At 40.9% G+C, this 19,632-nt stretch overlaps 1 protein-coding gene across 3 annotated transcripts in view; it reads left to right on the top strand.

The window, feature by feature from the left end:
* Window positions 1-19,632, top strand: part of LOC144693794 (uncharacterized) — a 456,645-nt gene that overhangs the window by 180,765 nt on the left and 256,248 nt on the right. For all 3 annotated transcript variants that reach the window (XM_078563834.1, XM_078563835.1, XM_078563833.1), the window contains exons 8-9: window positions 14,383-14,506; window positions 17,009-17,108. In XM_078563834.1, coding sequence (XP_078419960.1) covers window positions 14,383-14,506; window positions 17,009-17,108 — 224 coding nt within the window. The remainder of the gene's footprint in view (window positions 1-14,382; window positions 14,507-17,008; window positions 17,109-19,632) is intronic.

Consider the following 19,632-nt stretch of genomic DNA (forward strand, 5'->3'; position numbering starts at 1 on the left):
TTAATGTGATGCAAAACCAGTTTATACTTCCAAAGAGCAAGAGCTCTACTCACAAAAAAAACTATAGATAGTTAAAGAGGTAAGAGACAACATAAAACAAAGAAAAAGTATTCAACAATGCAAAAAGTAGCACAGATCCTGGAGAATGAGAGAGATACAAAGAATAGCAAAGGGTGTCAAACAGATAACATGAAGAATTAAAAGAAACTTGCAAGGGATAAGGAAATCAACACAAAAATTGTGTCAGAAAGGATGTTAATATTTTGTCTGAGTTAATGATAGTTCTCTGCAACAATGTGCCTTAACCAATTAGGAGGCAGGCAATATTAGATTTAGTTCTAATAAATAAATAAACAACACAAAAACACAATTATACTATGAAAAAGTGGATGATGGGGAAAAGTGAGGAGTTCTTGGAAACTAATATTAGCAATAGTATATACGAAAAAAAGGAAATGACAAACATGTTGAATAAATATTGTGCATCAGTATTTACAGTGGAGTAGAAATAGACTGCTGGACATCCCAAGGAATTGAATATTGAATCAGAGATGGGACTCACCAAAATTAGCATAAGCAAAATAACAGTAATAAAGGAAATTATGGTACTAAAGGTGGATGTGTAAAGTTACAAGGAGATAATAATAGATAAAGGGAATGGCAAAACTGGCAGATTGATTTCAATGCAGGCAAATGTGAGGTCATCCACTTTGGATTTAACAAGAATTTTTAAAAATTTCTTCTTGAGATGTGTGTATTGCTGGCAAAGCCAGCATTTATTGCCCATCCCTAATTGCCCTTGAGAAGGTGGTTGTGAGCCACCTTCTTGAACTGCTGTAGTCCACCTGGTTTAGGTACACCCACGTTATTGTTATGGAGGGAATTCCATGATTTTGATCCAGCAACAGTGAAGGAATGGCAATATAGTTCCAAGTCAGGATGGTGAGTAACTTAGAGGGGAACTTGCAGGTGCTGATGTTCCCAAGTGTCTGCTGCCCTTGTCTTTCTAGGTGTTAGAGGTTGTGTGTTTGGTAGGTGCTGCCGAGGGAGCCTTAGCATGTTAATGCAGTACATCTTGTATTTGGTACACATTGTTGCCACTGTGCATCGGTGGTGGAGGGAGTGAATGTTTAAGGTGATGGATGTGGTATCGATCAAGTGAGCTGCTTTGGCTTGGATAACAAAGGTTACCTTCTAAATGCTTATAAGCTAGAATAGAGGTCCAAAGAGACCTGGAGGTCCATGTGCTTAGATCATTACAATGTCCTGGACAAGTACAGCAAATAATCAAAAAGGCTATTTGAATGTGGCATTTATATTTAGAGGATGAGAATACAAGCAGGGTAGAAGTTATTCTCCAGCAATACAATACCCTAGTTACACCTAAAAGAGTATGTGAGCAGTTCTGGGCATCACACCTTAGGAAGGATATATTGGCATTGGAGACAGCGCATTGTAGATTTTATCAGAATAGTATCTGGGCTCCAAGGGTTAAGTAATGAGTGGAGATTACATAAATTCCAGTTATATTCCCTGGAATTTAGAAGGTTAGGCTGTGAATTGATTTAAGTTTTTAAGAGGTTAAGGAGAACTGAAAGGATAGATAGAAACTATTGCCACTGGTTGGAAAGTCTAGGACTACGGACCATAGTCTAAAAATTAGTGACAGGCCTTTCAGAAGTTACAAACACCTCTGCATGCAAAGGGTGGTGTGGTGTGAAACTCATCTGCAACTGACAATCGATGTGAGTCAATTGTTAATTTTATTATGGCACAGCTAAATGCTGAGCTGCTCAAATCCCAAAGAGAATCTTGAAACAACTGCTACAACTGTTTTGCAATTTGAATAAATTTCGAGATACATGCCTTGAATTTAGTAGTAATAAGACCACTGAGTTTTATAGGTTTCTTGCAAAACTAAATTAAACCTTTATTAATAGAAGAAATTATTTTAAGTACACACATACATCTACAAATTACAACTATGATAACTTCTAAGTCCCTTAGTTAATTTAACTCCCAGTTACATTTTTGTTAAGGCAACAGTAAGACACATGGATTTTAAAAGACCCAGGCAAAGAAACACGATACCCTGAACAATCCAATTCAAAGTGAGTTTTCTTAACTTCAGTTCTTTGTAAACAGCAGCTGAGGCTTAGATGCTGAAGGCTTTCCACACTTGTTTGATATTAGAATGCCTTCCCTTGCACACAGCCTTCTCTCCTTTATCCATATTTTCCCCTTTGAATGCAAATTCTGATTGTTTCATTGTGAATTTGGACTTTACCTTTCTAACAATAAAAATCTCTCATAGTACCAATTTTACCAGCAATCTTTGGGAAAAATAAACACACTGTTTCTTAACTTCTCCTGGCTAGGTGAAACATTTTACCCCTCCTTTGAAATCAATGTAGTCTGGTTTATTTTAAAATGCAAATGTTCCGTTTACACCTATATTTACCTACTTAACATTTCAAACCTAGCTTATCTACTGTTACATCAACGACTTCAGACTAGCTGCCTTTAATTCAGTTAAGCCTCACACACACACACGCACACATATCAATACAGACCCCACTATTACTCTACACTACTTCCCAATAACATTATGAAATTTATTATATCTTCCTGACCATTTTAAATCTGAGAATGATAATTTTTGCTGACCTGTTATGATATTGCAGGTGGTAATTGCCTGGCTGAACAAATCCCAAAGGGAAACTTGGCCAAGCTATCACACTGATTTGCAATTTGTATTTTTATTACAAGAAGGTATATGCACTGAAGTCAGAAGTAAAGAGTCCACTACCATTTTTGGAGATTTTAAATAGTAAATTAAAACATTTATTAACTAAAGAAAAGAAAACTTAAACACACAAGATTACAGTTGCACAGTTAAATTTAGTCTTATAACATTTCCCAAAATATTTCTACTTAGCTAGGCTCCCAAATAAAAACCCGTTCCCTGGCAACAGCCCAAATATATTCCTAATTTATAAAACATTCAGTAATATTACCACAAGTTACCCACTGGTTTAAGGGAGGTATTTCACAGCTTCTCTCTTCCTCTCACTCGACAATGGAATTCCAAGGCTTTTGACAAAACCTTGCTTTCTGGAACAAGCAGGCACTTCTCTGGGGTGGCTAGAAGCTAATATTTCATAGTACACTCAAGATCTCACATGGCCAGTCACCTCATACAGCTTTCAATCTCTCCTTAAATATATTTCCTCCTCTTTGATCCCTAAATCCCACTGCTTCAACCTTTCTTTGGATGTTACTTTTCCCAGAATATAATAATCTTTCATATTGTCAGTATGGCCAGCGCATTTGGGAAAAATACACTTAAGAACTTTGCCTTATTTATCTATGATTTTGCCAGTTGTAAAACATCCAGTCATGCCTCTTTGAATTTCAAACAGCTAACAATTCACTTCTCACTTGTCTCCTAATGCAAATTCCCATTCATACTGTGTCTACTGGGACCTCAGCTTACCCAACCCCATTTCAAAATGCCTGCTTTTACACTTTGATTATTCAAACCTTGCAGTCTGACCATCTTTAGTTTAATTAGATTAGTGTCTCTCACACTCACGCAAACACACACACACACACTCCACAAGCCTGCTTCAGTATCCCACAGTACTGTTAGGAAAAAAATGAAATTTCCTTTACACGACCTAAGGTATTAAGAGATATGGAGCAAAGGTGGGCATGTGGAGTTAGGTCAGATCAGCCGTGGTTTCATTGAACGGTGGAATAGGCTAGAGGCACTAAATGGCCTGCTCCTGTTCCTATGTCCCCTGGGTACTCCATATGGATAATTAGATGATGAAGATATTCAGCATATAGCAAGCTGCAGTGACACAGAAGAAATTTTACCAGACTGTAGTGTAGGAAGATCACCCAGTGTTCAATTTATGTGTTCTAAGATATGAAGGAGTATACTTGGGTGTTCAAACAGAAATATCGTGGAGGCCAAAAATCACATCACACTCAGCCAATTATCCTATTGAATTAAATTCTCACCTCTTTGGGATATGAACTATCAGTGGCCACAAAAACCTTGAGAAAATTACAGATCCAGCATTCACAACTATCAGTGATATTGTCAGACAATATTTCCATTCATGGGAAGGCAACAATAAAAATATCTAAGCTGGTGTCAATATAGTTTGTGCCATATTCCCAAAAACCAACTTGCATTTATATAACGCTTTTCACAACTTCAATTGTTCCAAAGCACTTCAGTTCATAAAAATTCTTAATTGTACTCACTGTTATTATGGAAGCATGGCAGCCAGGTTGTGTGCAGAAAGGTCCCACAGACAACACTGAGGCGATGACCAAGTATTCTGTTTTAGAGATTTCGATTGAAAGATAGATATAAGTGAAGACACTGGGAAGAACTATCCTACCCTCCTTCAAATATTGAACTGACATTTACATTAAAAATGTTCTAATGTGGGAAGAGTGTTGATAGGTGTGTCTTAAAGTCAGCATTTGAGGTAATTTGGGTTAAACTTCAAGTTTTCAAAATGAAAGCTTTATTTATTTTCTTGTGGCAAAGTTTAGGAATTTATAATGATACTAACCGTGGCTATTATATTAAATTGAAGTATCTGTGTCACCACCTGCATTATATAATTCATTTGATGCCCCAGAAAAGAACTTGGAGATAAAACCAAGAAGCAGAAACATATAAAGCTGAAATACTTGCAGTAGAAAATTTATTGTAAGAGCTCATAAATCAGGAATTTCCCTTATTGGCAAATTCAGTGACCAGTTCAGATTGTTGAAAATGCTACATTGAACTTAATTTGAAGTAGATGAATAGACAATCAATATGCTTTTTAATCTTGCTAGGGCAAGCAGAAGTACAAATTGAATCTATTTCTTCATTGGTAAAATAAATTTGTGTTGTCACGCTGTCTTCGTTTTTCATCTTCCTGAAGGTTAGCAAGCACAATGACTTTTTCAAAAACACAAATGCATTCAATTTGAAAGCATTGTACTTTTGTGTGTCTAACTAAAAATGTTTTATGTAAATTATGGGCTTACATTTGCTACAGTGGTATATTAATATGAAGCATATGCCACATTACACAATACTTCATTAATCATACATTTCAATTAGAATTGATTTTTCATTTTTTCTCTTTTGCTTAAATTATACCACTAAATGTGTTTTTTTCAGAAAAAGTTATAACTAGTAAACAGGAAAAAGATGACTCTTATTACTTGGAAATAAGCTCTTTTGTAAAATTGTCTGGTTCTTCTCTGGGAAAAAAAAGCATTCTATTCTAATGGTGTGCAGATGGATTATGCAGGCAAATCGTTATAATCACATCCTAAGTAAAATACATTATCAGCTCAGGGTAGGAACTAGCTTTGAGGGCTGTTAATTTCTACAGTAACATTCCACTTTACTGTCTGATACCTTGCCAATTTATAAAAATGGTTGAAAGTATAATTTGAGAAAGTGGTGCCTGGAAATATTGCCAGAATTCTGCCGCCATAAATGCTTTCATTATTATTTTTCATTTACTAATAAATTTATGATTTGATTTGCAGTTGTATAAAAACATTGGGCAGGATTTCTCAGTCGGCGTGCGGGGACGGGCCCGACACGCCGGCGCGTAAAATAATGTGCGATGACGTCGGGCATGTGGCCCGACCTCATCGCACAGTCCCGCGATATTTCGTTCAGCGGGCGGGCGCCGGAATCGGCAGTGCGCCCACCGATATGTAAACGGCCTATTAAGGCCATTGGGAAAGTAATTCATATCATTAGTAATGCTGCCTGTCCAACTTTAAGGTTGGCGGGCAGGCGAAAAGCCCAAGCGGCCTTCACGTTTTTTTAGGAAACCTCATCCACGAGCGGGATGAGGGGACAAAGTCACATGAGGGGACATTTAAATAAATTTTTAAACCTATTATTTAATTTTTTAAACATCGATTTTTTTAAACATCAGCTCTATGGCTCAGGGAGATTGAAGCGCTCTTCTGCGCGCGTGTGCGAAAGAACGCTGGCCCCGACTCTCCCCCCTCCCCCCGCCCGCAGAGGTAGCACTGAGCGCCACTGGTCACGTCTTATGCTGGGTGAGCCTTAATTGGCCCACCCACGTAAAATGGCTGCGCGGAGCCGATCGTGGGCGGCGATTGGCTCCGCGACCACTCCTGCTGAGCCTGCCCGCCGCCTGAAAAATTCAGGCCATTATATTTTAACTTTCATTTCAAAATATATGAACTTCAATGAAGAATTAACAAAAAATGTAGTATTGCTTTATGTACGCTTGTAAAGGTGGCTGCGTTGTTGGGGAAATATTACTTTCAGCATTGTCACATTTCCACTTTAGATCCACAAAATTTTTTTTTCTTTCATGCAAAACGGGATTTTTAATGGAGTGAAGTATTTTGAAGGTACTTTCACCCTTGGCTCCCCTTCGCATTCACCACACGACCCACCAACTGAAGCGATAAGATCAGCTGTGCTTCTTTCAGTATTCCTTCCATGCTGCTTTCGAAGTCAGTTGCATGTTTGTAGCCACGATGATTTCCTTTTAGAATTCCCTTCCTGTTTGTCTGGAAATCCCTGGACTTTGTTCTCTTCCGAAGTCACTTTTGAGATTGGGCACTTGCTGTCTGAAAGACTAAGTTATCAAACTCCCCCTATAACACTGCAACACACTTTGATATCAACATTACTGCACTCCGCATGGTATACTTAATCCAAGGTTTGGCTACTGGTGTGCAAATGCAATAATGAAAATGAATGCTTCCCTAGTGGCCGATGCTTCCCTGGTGGCCATCTATGATAGTATTCAGTTATGGCTCAAGTCAGAGGAAATGGGATTTTGCTGGCATGAAGTTACGTGCATAAACTTTGAATGACTGAATAGTATGAAAGTTGCTGTATCCACAATAAAATTGATATGTAGCTGACATTCATCTTACATTTCACCTAGCGTTGCAGAATTTTGAAAGACAGTGAGATAAGAAGATTCAACTAAAACCCAGTGGTTAACTAGCTTTGAAAAAAAGAATGATTGATCATATTCTTACATTTCATTTGCCAACCCAACATCTGTAGCTACGTTTCAAAATAATTCATTGTATGTCTTGTACTTTGAGATAGTTCGGGGGCACTATCAAAATTACAAGCTTTCTATAGTTTTATTAAATTGTGACCAGATTTGGAATAAAAAAATGCTCAATTTAGAAAGCAATTGAACAATTTAAAGGGTTGCTACATTCACAAATAAATTGTACTATGGTAGCCATTTTAGATTTTAGGTAGCCATTCATTTTAAAAGCAAGTTGCAGTGACATATGCAGTGAGTCAAATCTGGCAAAGCAATTGAAGTGACTATATGTTAGACTTGCATGAACCAGAAGACTATTACATAATTGTATGAAGTAAGGTTGTAACTCGGTAGCAGCATACATAATGGGATCATAGTTCTGAATTTGTACATATGATGAAAACTTGACCAGATTAATTGGCAAGACAAAATAAAACTGCTGCAAAGCAACAATCACTCAGATTAAAATTTAGGTAGTTAGAAATAAAGCAAGAAATCAAAAAATTTCTTTGCCCAAAGTTGTGGAATAAGCTACCAGGGAGGATCATCAAAATGAGTAGTGTAAATGAGCTCAAGAAATAATTGGTATATTTTTCGTGAAGTGTATTACACATCAGGCTTTTTCTAAGCATTTGATCTCACATTCACGGCTAGACAGTTTCCAGAAGCAGGATGAACTCCTTCTAAGCTTAAACTTACATTCATATCCACCTTGCAGAATTTGAAAGTCAACTCTGACTCTTCCCCCTACTTCCACCTGGATTATGACCCCAACGCCAAATATCAGGCCATCATCACCAGGCCTGTAATTGATCTCATCTCCTCTGGAGGTCTTTCCTCCATGGCCTTTGTTGTAAGCTGTTGGGCATAGTTTGGTAGGTCTTATTGAGGTATTCATAGTCTTAGGTAATTGAACGATAAGTATTTGTTAACTACTATAAACTATATACATGGGTACAGAATAGGTCCAAGCTAAGACCAGTATCCATGCTTGTTTCTAAACATGGCTCTATCCAACACTACAGTGACCCTTAGGTATGGGTTATGTACTCTCTTACATCATTGTGTGGGCAGTATTGTATTCAGTCCCACGTTAAACCTTTATGTGCCGGATTCTTATACTACAACCTCCAACCCTAAACAGCCCTCTTGTCCCTCTTTCCACAAACAGATTGACCCAGTAGACCTATCATTTCAGTCTGTTGCTGCCCCACAAAACTGATTTCTTCCTATCTCAACTCTAATTTTTCTCCCTTTGTCCATGACTCACCTATATCCATGGTTGTTCTGATGTACTCTGTAACTTTAACAGTTTCCAATTTCCTGGTCCTAACTGTCTCCTCTTCACCATGATGTTCCATTTTTCTGCACCTCCATCTTCCACCAGGATGGTTTGAGGACTCTCTATTTCTTCCTTGAAGGAGGCCTAACCAATCTCCATCCACCACCACTCTCCTCCACCTGGCTAGCCTTTTTCATATTGAACAACTTCTCCTTTAAACCCACTCACTTTTTCCAGATGTGGGTTCTAGCAATGTGTGCTTTTTTGTGGGATATGTAGCATATTCCTTGTTTCTCTGAAGAAGAGACTACGAACTCAAAACATTAACTATGTTTTTCTACCCACAGATGCTGTCAGACCTGCTGAGTTTTTCCAGCATTTTCTGTTTTTGTTTCAGACTTACACCATCCACAGTATTTTGCTTTTATTCCTTGTTTCCTTCCTACTTGGGATCCTTCCTACTTGGGATCCCTCCCTCGCCTCTTTATCTGGTATATTGATGAAATTATCAGTGCTGTTTCCTGCTCATGTCTTAAACTGGAAAATCTCCTCAACTTTGCTTCCAATTTTCACCCTTCTCTCACCTTCAGACTCTTCCTTTCCATACTTCGACTTCTATGTCTCCATTTTGGGGGATAAGCCATCAACAAATTTTCACTTTAAGCCCATTGATTCCTACAGCTACCTTGACTACACTTCTTCACACCTTGCTTCCTATAAAGACTCCATTCTCCCAGTTTCTGCTTCTCCATTGTATATGTTCTGAAGATGCAAACTTCCATACCAGTGCTTCTGATAGGTCTTCCTTCTTCAACTGAGGAATTCCCCCACCCCTCCCCACTCTTGTCAGAGCTCTCGACCGTTTCTGCTCCAATTTCCGTAATTCTGCTCTCACCACTTCCCTCCCTCCCAAAACCATGACATTTGTCCTCACTTTCCACCCTACCCACTTCCATTTTCAATGGATCATCCTTTGCCATTTCTGCCACTTCCAGCATGACATCACCACCAAACATCCCCTCCCAATCTTTGAGTATTCTGAAGGGACCATTCCCTCCACAACACCCTGGCCCACTCCTCAATCACCCCAACAACCTCACCCCTTGCCATGACATATTTCCGTGCAAACGCAGACACTTTAAACACCTTTTACGTCCTCTTTTTAATGTCCAAGGCCCCAAACATTCCTTCCTGGTGAAATAGTGATTTACGTGTGTAGGCGGGATTCAACCTCCTTCCCCGAGAACCCGGGTTGATCTGGCTTTTGTGTGGGGCAGCTGCCCTCTTAACTACGGCTCAGACCAGTTCTCAGGTCAGGACAAATAACTCAGGACATCCGTTGTTTGGATTCTCAAACAAGCCGGTTTATTCAAGCTTGTACAAGCATATGCAGGGAGAGCAGCCTCTTAGTCCATCAAGGGGTGCTCTGCCATAATTACAAAGTCTCGTAACTTATATACTTTTTCTTATCACAATACATTTGAGTACATTTGAATATATTCATTCGGTAACCGACACACAGGTGCCACGTTAAAACTATCCTATTGAATACATAAACATGTGATTCTGCTAACCAATTATTCTAAAGGATGTATACATAATTGTATTATCCAATCAAAATTAAAACGCGTACGCAAGACCTTGGTTCTCACAACTCAAGACTGCTGGTGTTTGATCAAAGACCCCTCTGTTCATTGTATGTTTTCCCATTTCTAAGCTAAAACCATCTGCCCCTTCCCTACCTGAGAGGGGAGTATACCTAAACTAACTTTATGTTGTGTTTTATCTCCAGTCCAGCTCTCAAGACTTCAACGCACCATTTTACCACTTGAATGGTTCTGTATGTGCCTAGATATTAGCTCATCACTTGAAACTTTGTAAATCACACAAAACTCAAAGCTCCTTTGTGTGCAATGTCCATCTGCTTACCCTCAGCAGTCAATATGTTTAGCATCCATGTCTACCTGGAGATTTCAAGGTTTTTCAGTAAATTCTTAGTGTTCTCTTTTAGCATTTCTAATTTTCCCCTAACAACATGTAATTCTTTCCATTTTCTATACTGTTTTCGCTGCTCACAATGCATGGTCTGCTCTACCTCACGGAGACCAAACATAAACTGGATGGCTGCTTTGCGAAACATCTCCATTCACTCTGCAAGCATGAACCCAGAGCTTTCAGTCACCTATCGTTTTAAATCTCCACCAGCCCTCACACTGACCTCTCTGTCTCCAGCCTACTGCAGTGTCGAATGAAACTCAGTATAAGCTCCAGGAATGGTATGTCACCTTTCGATTAGTTACCTTACAGCCTACTAGACTCAGCACTGAGTTCATTGAGTTTACCAATTTGAGACCATAAACACTGCCTCTATTTTCTTTTGTTTTTTTTCAGGTTTCAATTTTACTTTTGCTTTTCTCTTATTTTTGCTTTCAGATGGCAGGTGTTCTTCATTCTGCCATTCATACCTTCTCTAAACACACATTTTATTTCTTCACCAGTCCCATAACCACTCCCTTCGGCCCTGCACCACCAAATCTTTTATCATTTAATCTTTCTCGTCTTCCACTCTATCAAACACCATCCCTTTTGCTCTTTTTTCCACCCTCCCTCCTTTCACTTACTTAAAGCTTAATACATTTCTAACTTTTTCCATTTCTGATTAAGGGTCACCGACCTAAAACATGAACTCTGTTTCTCTGTCCACATTTGCTACCTGAGCTGCTGAATATTTCTAACGTTTTTGCTTTTTATTATACCAGTAATCTCTTTTCTTACTCAATAATTTTTATGAATCACGGAGCTAAAGTATTTGAAAAAATGGCAAGCAAAGATTGTTAGGCCCATTAGTGCTCACCCTATGATGATACTAACTCCTGGAATAGATAGAAAAAACGGGAAAGAAATGTACCTAATCTCGGAACAAAACTTTGAAATTCCTCCTCAACTCCATAAGGCAATCAAACAATCCATGACTCTCCCCAAGAAAATATATACTTCCCAGTATTTAGTCTAACTTGTTGTCTACACGTTTTATAGATAGAGGCCTAAAACTTTGCTCCTGGGTCAGGAGCACAGAGTTGGGACAATTCCCAGCTTGTACACCTGGGACCCAACAGGAAGTACCCCGAAGTTTCTGATTTTTGTTCCGGTTGGGGGGGTGAAAATGTGGTCATGGCGGGGGACCCTGGAAACAGTACAGAGGCTGCCGGCTGCAGAGGAGGGCTGGACAGAAAGCCTGCATTGGTGCACTGGCATTGTGTCAAGGTTTTTTAAAAAACAATAAAACATAAAAAAAACCCTATAGCCCTCACATCTTGCACCCCCACAAAATCCCCATGCCAACCCACCCACCTCCTGCCATTGCCCCCATAACCTCCATGCCAGCCTATGCTCCTCTATACACCAAATGTCCACCGTGGGCCGACCTCAGGACCCATGCTGAGATTAAATAAAGTTCTTAATTGTCTATTGATGAATTCACTATTTCAAAAAACAACTCTCATCAATAAAACAAATCACTATGTTTAACCTCCTTTAATCCCTTATAAAACAAGCATTAGAATTCATTGTCCCTAATTCAAAGAGATTATAACCACTTGGAACTGTTAATCAAACTGTGTACTGACAGGCACCCCACTGTGATAATGAAAGGTGAAATCAGCCATGCAGCACTAATCCTGTAATGATAGCTCTCAGGTTTATGTCAAAAGACAGAGTGAAATAGCAAGCATGGTTTTTTTTTTTACAATGTTTAAAGGGCAGGAGTTTTAAATGCCTTTTTGGCTCCTTTTGAGAGCTCTCTTGACAGTTCCTTTTGACAGCTATCTTGATAGCTCCAATGAGCTTGACAGTTCCAATGAATTTAAGCACTTTGTATGCACACATATCTAGTTTTAACAATCCCAAAGGGCACCTCATCTCTCCCAAAGGGCACCTAACCTTCCCCAAAGGTGCCCCGGGACTATATCCAAAAGGGTACCTTACCTCTCCAAAGGACTCTGGTAAGTTTAAAAATGAAATGCTGCGGATGCTGGAAATCTGAAACAAAAACAGAAAATGCTGGAAAAACTCAGCAGGTCTAACAGCATCTGTGGAGAGAAAAAAAAGAGTTAACATTTTGAGTCCTTATGACTCTTCAACAAGACTCGAAACATTAACTTTTTTTTCCCTTCTCAGATGCTGTTAGACCTGCTGTGTTTTTCCAGCATTTTCTGTTTTTGACTCTGGTAATTTTAACCTTCTCTTACCAGGTCAAAAATGCACAAGTTGTGTTTTGGACATTCCACCAGAGAAAATAACATCAGGCTTGAGGCAGCTGCACCTTAACATGTACGGTTTCCTTTGTGAACCAACCCCCACTGCGAAAATAGTATGTGTTGTGTTCGAAGGTGGGATGTCTGGATTTCAGCCTCCGGAGCCATTTTCACAAATACAGAGAGCCTCTCTGGCTTTACAAAAATCCAGGCCAGAGCCCCTAGACCTGCTGTAGCTATTTTATGTGAAGTTTGATTTTCCACATTTTTAGTGAAAAATGTAACAAATAATTAGAGCACAACCATTTTATAATTCTGTAAGAGTCTGCAAGATTGTTGGTGTAAATCAGTAATTAATTGCACCTGAGGAAGCCTATTTATCCATGCAGAGATGTTGATGACCCAGCATTTTAATATCCACTTGTTTTTACATTATTCCAGGACTTCTGCCTCCCCCATACCTCTAACTGGAAGTTTATTCCATATCTTAAACACTCTTATGTGAAGAAGAAGGCCTGATATCAGTCCTAAATTTTCCTTTTACTGGTTTGAATATGTGTCCTTCAATTCTATTCCCACAATTAAAAGTAATATTCTGGGCTTTTTCTACATCCGTAACTATCTTATATCTCTAAAGATCACCTCTCAGGTGCCTTCTTTCCAGACAGTTAAGCCCAAGTCTATGCAATCTTTCTCCAATACTCAGACCAAAACACTGGCAGTCAATCTTATGGGTTTTCTCTGCACTGCCTCCAGCACTTGAAACTCTCTTGTTTCTTAACAACCAGAATGAAACACAGTATTAAAGTTGCTGCTTGATCTTTACCTCCTATGATTTCTGTTCTATTGTTTTGGTCATGCCTTTCAGCATTGTTTACATTGTATTGTTTACTACCTTGCATTCATTGGTTAAAAGACTGTTTTTCAGCTTCATCTTTTATCTATTTCATTATTTTTCAGAAAGTTTGCATGTTGTCTATTTTTCCTTCCTATGTTTCTCACCTTATGCTTGTCTGCATTGAATTTCACCTGTTATTGTCCTGCTCACTTATGCATGGGCCTGGCTCTTAGCTTAGAGGCGCATTCAGTCTCTGGAGGGATGGGAAACCAGGAAGTATGGGTTTCCTAAACATCTTGCAGTTTTTAGCTGTAGGGCATCTTTTAAATTTTTTCTGTAGGTTTCATCCCCAACAACCAGCCTGACTGACAGGCTGAGTGCCCGTCGTAGGGAAAGCCTCCTGCACAAGGGAAAAACAGCCAACTGGTTAAAGAAAGAACTACTGTTGAAATGAAGGCACAAAGCCTCATTAAAATGTAACAATGGCACCTCCTCTGGGTAGATTGGGTACCTGCCCCTCACCCTGCCTCTGTTAAAACTGAAATTGCATGGATTCCAGGCAGGATCAGTTCCGTTTCAGAGTTTTAACTTTTTAACCTCCCATGCACTCGAGTCAAACTCTCACATTATTGGAGGTCCAAACGAGCCCCATTTGTGATATCAATCAGTCCCTTCCAGTTCCATTGCCAACCCTCCCTCCGCCATCCCCACCTAAATCAGTATTGTCCGCTAATCTTATCACTTTGTATTCATTTCTAAATCTTGGTCATTTATTTCAATTAGTAATGGTAATGGTGCCAGCACTGAATCTTGAAGCATCTCACTCTGAGATAACCCCTCTAAAATGTACCCCATAGATTTTTGTTTGACGTTATTATGAAGAATTGTTCCAACATTATATATAAACTCTTTTGTTTATCTTAGGCATGTCTATGTCATTCCATTCTTCACATGGGTCTTGTCTTTGGGAATTATTCTGGCTCAAGTTATTATACAGCCAATTACATCCATTTTGACACTGGCAAAAGGAACTCTGTTAATCATCACAGTGAGTATAATATTCTGCAGATTATTTGCTTTGGTCGAAACATGAACAGAATGCATTTTTAAAATGTTACTTTTTAAATGAATTATTTTAACCAATTTCTATATGTGAAAGACAAAAGTAAACGAATATCAGACTCAGTCTGGAAATTCCTATTGCACATTTCCTCTAAGTAAGTTTTGGAATTCTTCTGCTCAAGTGTAAAAGTGTGGATGTGCCACCTGGTCTTATATCATTTATTCCATGTCAGTTTCATAATAATTCACTATTCTTGCACATTGTGGTTATTTTATTTCATTGCTATTAAATGTCACCATAAAGGATCATGGGATATAACTTTTGTGAGCATTTCCTGACAACCCACAGCAACTTTGGTTGAATCCAGAGAAAGAAGTCAATGAAAAGAAAAATGAAGAAAGATGTAAAATGAACTCGCCAATTCGCGATCACCAGTTTCACACTATCGCACAAAATCAGAACCTCCTCCACTGTGTTAGGTTTCTCTCCTAAAGTATCAGACAGAAAAAAACCATTCAAACCTGTCCAGTGTGTGTCTGCTCTAATTTGGGCTTTCTGCCTGAGACCATACAATAACAAAAAGACCTCCCCCACACAAGCATGTTAGCAAAATTCCAGAACCTAGCCTGGCAGTACAACTGAGCGCAAACCGGTCAACTGTCTGCATTATACAGCATTATAGTACACAGTAGAAATATACTGCTAAGCTGGTATTTGAATACTTGAACAATACCCAAGTTTATAAAGACCTGAAGCAAATAGGAAACACAGAAGGATTTTTTTTAAATTGAAGGATTTGCCTTTATGTACCCAAAATCAGGCATGAATCAGGAAAGCCAAACCCACACAAGCCAGTGGATCCCTGAGGGCATGACTCTGATTCGCCAGTGATTGTTTATGCTAAAATAAAAGCAAAATACTACGGATGCTGGAAATTTGTCAAAGAAGAGTCAAACTCGACTTGAAATGTTAATTCTGTTTCTGCCTCCATGGATCCTGCCAGGCCTGCTGAGTTTTTCCAGCACTTTCTGTTTGTATTAACCGTAATGCTGTATGTTTTCCCAGAAGCTCATGTTGGTACTGCATAAAAGGGTTGGTGAAGGACATCCTGTTAGGCCACACATAGATCTACTTATCCTAAATGCAGCCAGTCTGGCACCAGCTACCTTCAAGGCAGCCAAGTTTCAGGAAGGAGTTCCCTGTTTGCATATGAAAAGGGATCTGATGCCTGTTTCAGTTTCAGGTGAAGACCCTGTGGTCTACACAGGAGCCTTAGTGGACCAACAATTTACATGTTCATGCATGTTGGCTATTTTAACACAATCATTAATTTGTTTATTTTTTTATTTGTTCATGGGATGTGGGCATCGCTGGCTAGGCCAGCATTTTTTAACATCCCTAATTGCCCTTGTTCAGAGGGCATTTAAGAGCCAACCACATTTCTGTGGGTCTGGAGTCACATGTAGGCCAGACCAGTTAAGGACGGCAAATTTCCTTCCCTAAAGGATATTAGTGAGCCAGATGGATTTTTACAACAATCAACAATGATTTCATGGTCATTATTGAACTTCTAATTCCAGAATTTTATTGAATTCAAATTCCACCATCTGCCATGTTCCCAGAGCATTCCCCGGGTCCCTGGATTACCAGTCCAGTGACAGTACCACTATGCCGCTGCCCCCGCTACTGATATCACCAGCAGTAATTCTAGGCTTTATATTTGTGTCTGTAAATTTTGAATTTGAATATAGACAGTATGGAAATATCACTCAAATTGTCAGTGGAAAAAGGTTAATACACTACAAGGCATTGGGATGGATTTTGCCACGGGCTGATATCGGGATCAAATGGGCGCCAGGAGCTCTCACTTGCTGAGACCAAGGCCAGCAGACCAATCTTCCTGGATGAACCCTCCTAATTAGCCACTTCTATGCTTGCCATCCTGAATGCTGCCAGCCCAACTAGGGGGGCAACAACTCTGGAGCCACAGCAGCCCCAGCAGAAGAGGTGGGCGCTGCTGGGAACTGGGATCTAGAGTGGAAGCTCAAGTGGAGGGGAAACCCTCCAGTGGATTCATCACAGCCCTAATTGCAACCTTTTATGAATGTGGCTCCCTCTTTGTGCAAGGAGCCTTTGACTCTGATGACCCCCCAGTCTGCTGCCTCTGCACTAGGCAGGCAGATGCTCTGCTATGCAAAATGCCAGGGAGGCCACAAAGTTGCCCCTCATTGGGGCTTTGATAATGTTAATTGGCTGCTTGCCTTCGTGGAGAGGGCAACTGATCCAGTCTGCACCTGGAAAAGTTTCCTGGCGGTGGGAATGGGTCAAGTAACCATGCCGACATGGCTACTCACTATTTTTCTGCCTCCTTCCCAGGCACATGCTCAACTTCAAGTCTGCCATCATGGGCTGGGAAGGTTCAGCCCATTGTTCAAGTTTCTTGGAAGAGAATCAGTCCATTTGCACAATCTGTTTTCTCCTTTTCAGGTAATTGTGACCTTTGTTGTAGGCTCCGAGGTCCATCAAGAAATAATCAATGATTTCTCCAGCATTGGAGCACCCTTCCTGATGGGTACTGTTGCACTTGGTAAGTTATTTCTACTGAAAGTTTTTAACCCTGAATTATATTTGTGTCCTCTCTCAAAATGGAAGAAATGTTCATTTTTCTTTTGGGACAAACAAATAAACAATTATGATTGCATAGTTTTGAAAGAGTGAGAGAGCTTATAATTTCATTAGCAGAAACAGAAGTGGCCAACTGTGACATTACTGTAATAAGTCGTCCTTCATCATTTCTTCATCTGTCACTGAGCCACTGAACTCAGATGTTGACACTAATATTAGGAGTTTTAAGATTTGAAATATCAAATAATCGAGTTCACAACAACACATTAGGCATGATTTTAAATATCTGGTCCTGCCAAACCAAGAGACCATTTGTGGGTCAGGGATTCATTGAAATCTCTTGCTTCCCCAGGTTCCCTCATCAGTTTGTGAGGGCAGACAGTATCCAGTGTGGATCTGTCAAAGGAAGGATTTCTAATTAAAGGGACCCTGGCACAGGTCAGAAAAGCTTAATTGCGCATGGATTTTTAAAAATTCATTCACGGGATGTGGGCGTCGCTGTCTGGGCCAGCATTTGAGGCTGCAGCAACCACAGGAATGGAGAGGAGACCTAGGAAGGCTCCTCCTGAGGTGTCTCACTCTTACCTGGAGGTTCTTCTGCGGGTCCGAGGGACTGCAGTGAAGTGACCTTTCCCAAGGGCAGGGCGGGGGGGTGGTGGGTGTGAGTGTGGGGAAAGAGAGCAGCCTCTCCAATGAAGCAGGCGTGGATGGAAAAGGCCAAGAAATTCAGCAACAAAAGTGTGGTCCTGCAACCTGGAGACAATGTACCAAGAGAATACAGGATCTCAGAAGGGCGGGAAAGGTGAGTCATGTAACACTTTCAGGAGCTAAGCCTTACACTCTGACTGCTCCAGCATTCTCCTGCACAGCACTCTTCAGGTTAATACACCTTGCACTCCACTGACTCCTCTCTCTGCAGGCACCTCACAGAGTAAATGATACCAATATAATATGATGTATGGTTTAATTTAAATAGGGAGGAGAGACAAGGCAGGAAAGAAAGCAGGACACCAGGTTCTTTATGAGACTTTCTTTCAACAATGCATCAACATTTATTTAACACATTTGGGTGCTTCATTTGTCTAGATTGCAAAACAATTTTCTAATTTCCCAAGAATGTATTCAGGTTCAGGAAACACACCAGACATATGGGCCAGAATTTTGACGTCGGCGTGCGGGTACGGGCCCGACACACCTACACGTAAAATGACGTGCGGTGATGTCAGTCGTGCGTCCCGATGTTATCGCGCGCCATCACGATATTTCAGTGAGCGGGCGCTATGAGCTCTGATGTAGTCCCGCCATTAATTAACGGGCCACTTAAGGCCCTTGAGGCATAAATAGATTGAGATTTTTCGGAGCCCGTGTGATCTTCAGAGCGTCGCACGAGCACAACGGGCAGGCGGGTAGGCCGCATTTTTAAAAACCTCATCCACGGGCGGGATAAGAGGGGTGAGTAGGCTCGCGAGTAGTACTTGTTGGACATTTACTTTTTAAACTTATTGCTACTTGCTTGTTTGAACAGGAGAACTTTAGATCTCTTCAGAGCTGCTTTTACAGGAATAACAGCCTTCAGGTAAGGACTCTGGAGGAAACATAATTCTTGGGGCCTTGCTGGTTTCAGATAGCCTTCCCTTACCCTGAGAATGGGGATTGTGCTCTCCATTGGAGGCATCTCCTCTGAGGAGGAAGAGAGGGCCAGAAGGGGAAGGAGGCCAGGAGTCCATATTCAGCCTCCAGGGGAGCCACCTTTGGGAGGGCGAGTGCAGGAACAAGGGGCACAGGGCCAACAGGAAGTGCAAGGCGGCAGGGACTGCAGGAGACGCCACGATCCTGCTGCCAGGGTTTACAGGCGACGAAGCAACTACCTCAATATATCTGAGGTGCAGTGCCGAAGGAGGCTCCTCCTCTCCAGGGAGACTGTGACCTCCATTTGTCGGATGATAGGCCCTGAGGTCAGCGCCAACTGTGTGGGCGGGCACCCCATGCCAGTGGTGTTGAAGGTCACAGCTGCCCTCGATTTCTATGCCTCCAGCTCTTTCCAGGGGTTAGGGGGTGATCTTTGCGGAGTCTCCCAGTCAGCTGTCCACACTTGTGTCAAGCTGGTGACAGATGCTCTGTTTAGGCAGATATTGACATTCATTCATTACCGCTCAGATGAGACCAGCCAGGCGGAGCAAGCCAGAGGCTGCGCAGCGATTGCTGGGTTCCCCCGTGTCCAGGGTGCAATAGACTGCACACGTGTGGCCATCAAGGCACCAGCGGGTGAGCCGGGAGCCTTCATCATTCCACTCCATGAACGTGCAGATAATGTGTGATCACAGGATGCTGATTCTACAAGTCTGTGCAAGGTACCCAAGCAGCTCCCATGGCGCATACATCCTGAAGCACTCCCAGGTGTTGAGGCTCTTCAGTGCTCCAGCCCGGCTAGATGGATTGCTGCTGGGTGACAAGGGCTATCCCCTCAAAAGGTGACTCATGCTGCC

This window comes from Cetorhinus maximus, chromosome 19 (genome assembly GCF_964194155.1).
Source record: "Cetorhinus maximus chromosome 19, sCetMax3.hap1.1, whole genome shotgun sequence".
Lineage (NCBI taxonomy): Eukaryota > Metazoa > Chordata > Chondrichthyes > Lamniformes > Cetorhinidae > Cetorhinus > Cetorhinus maximus.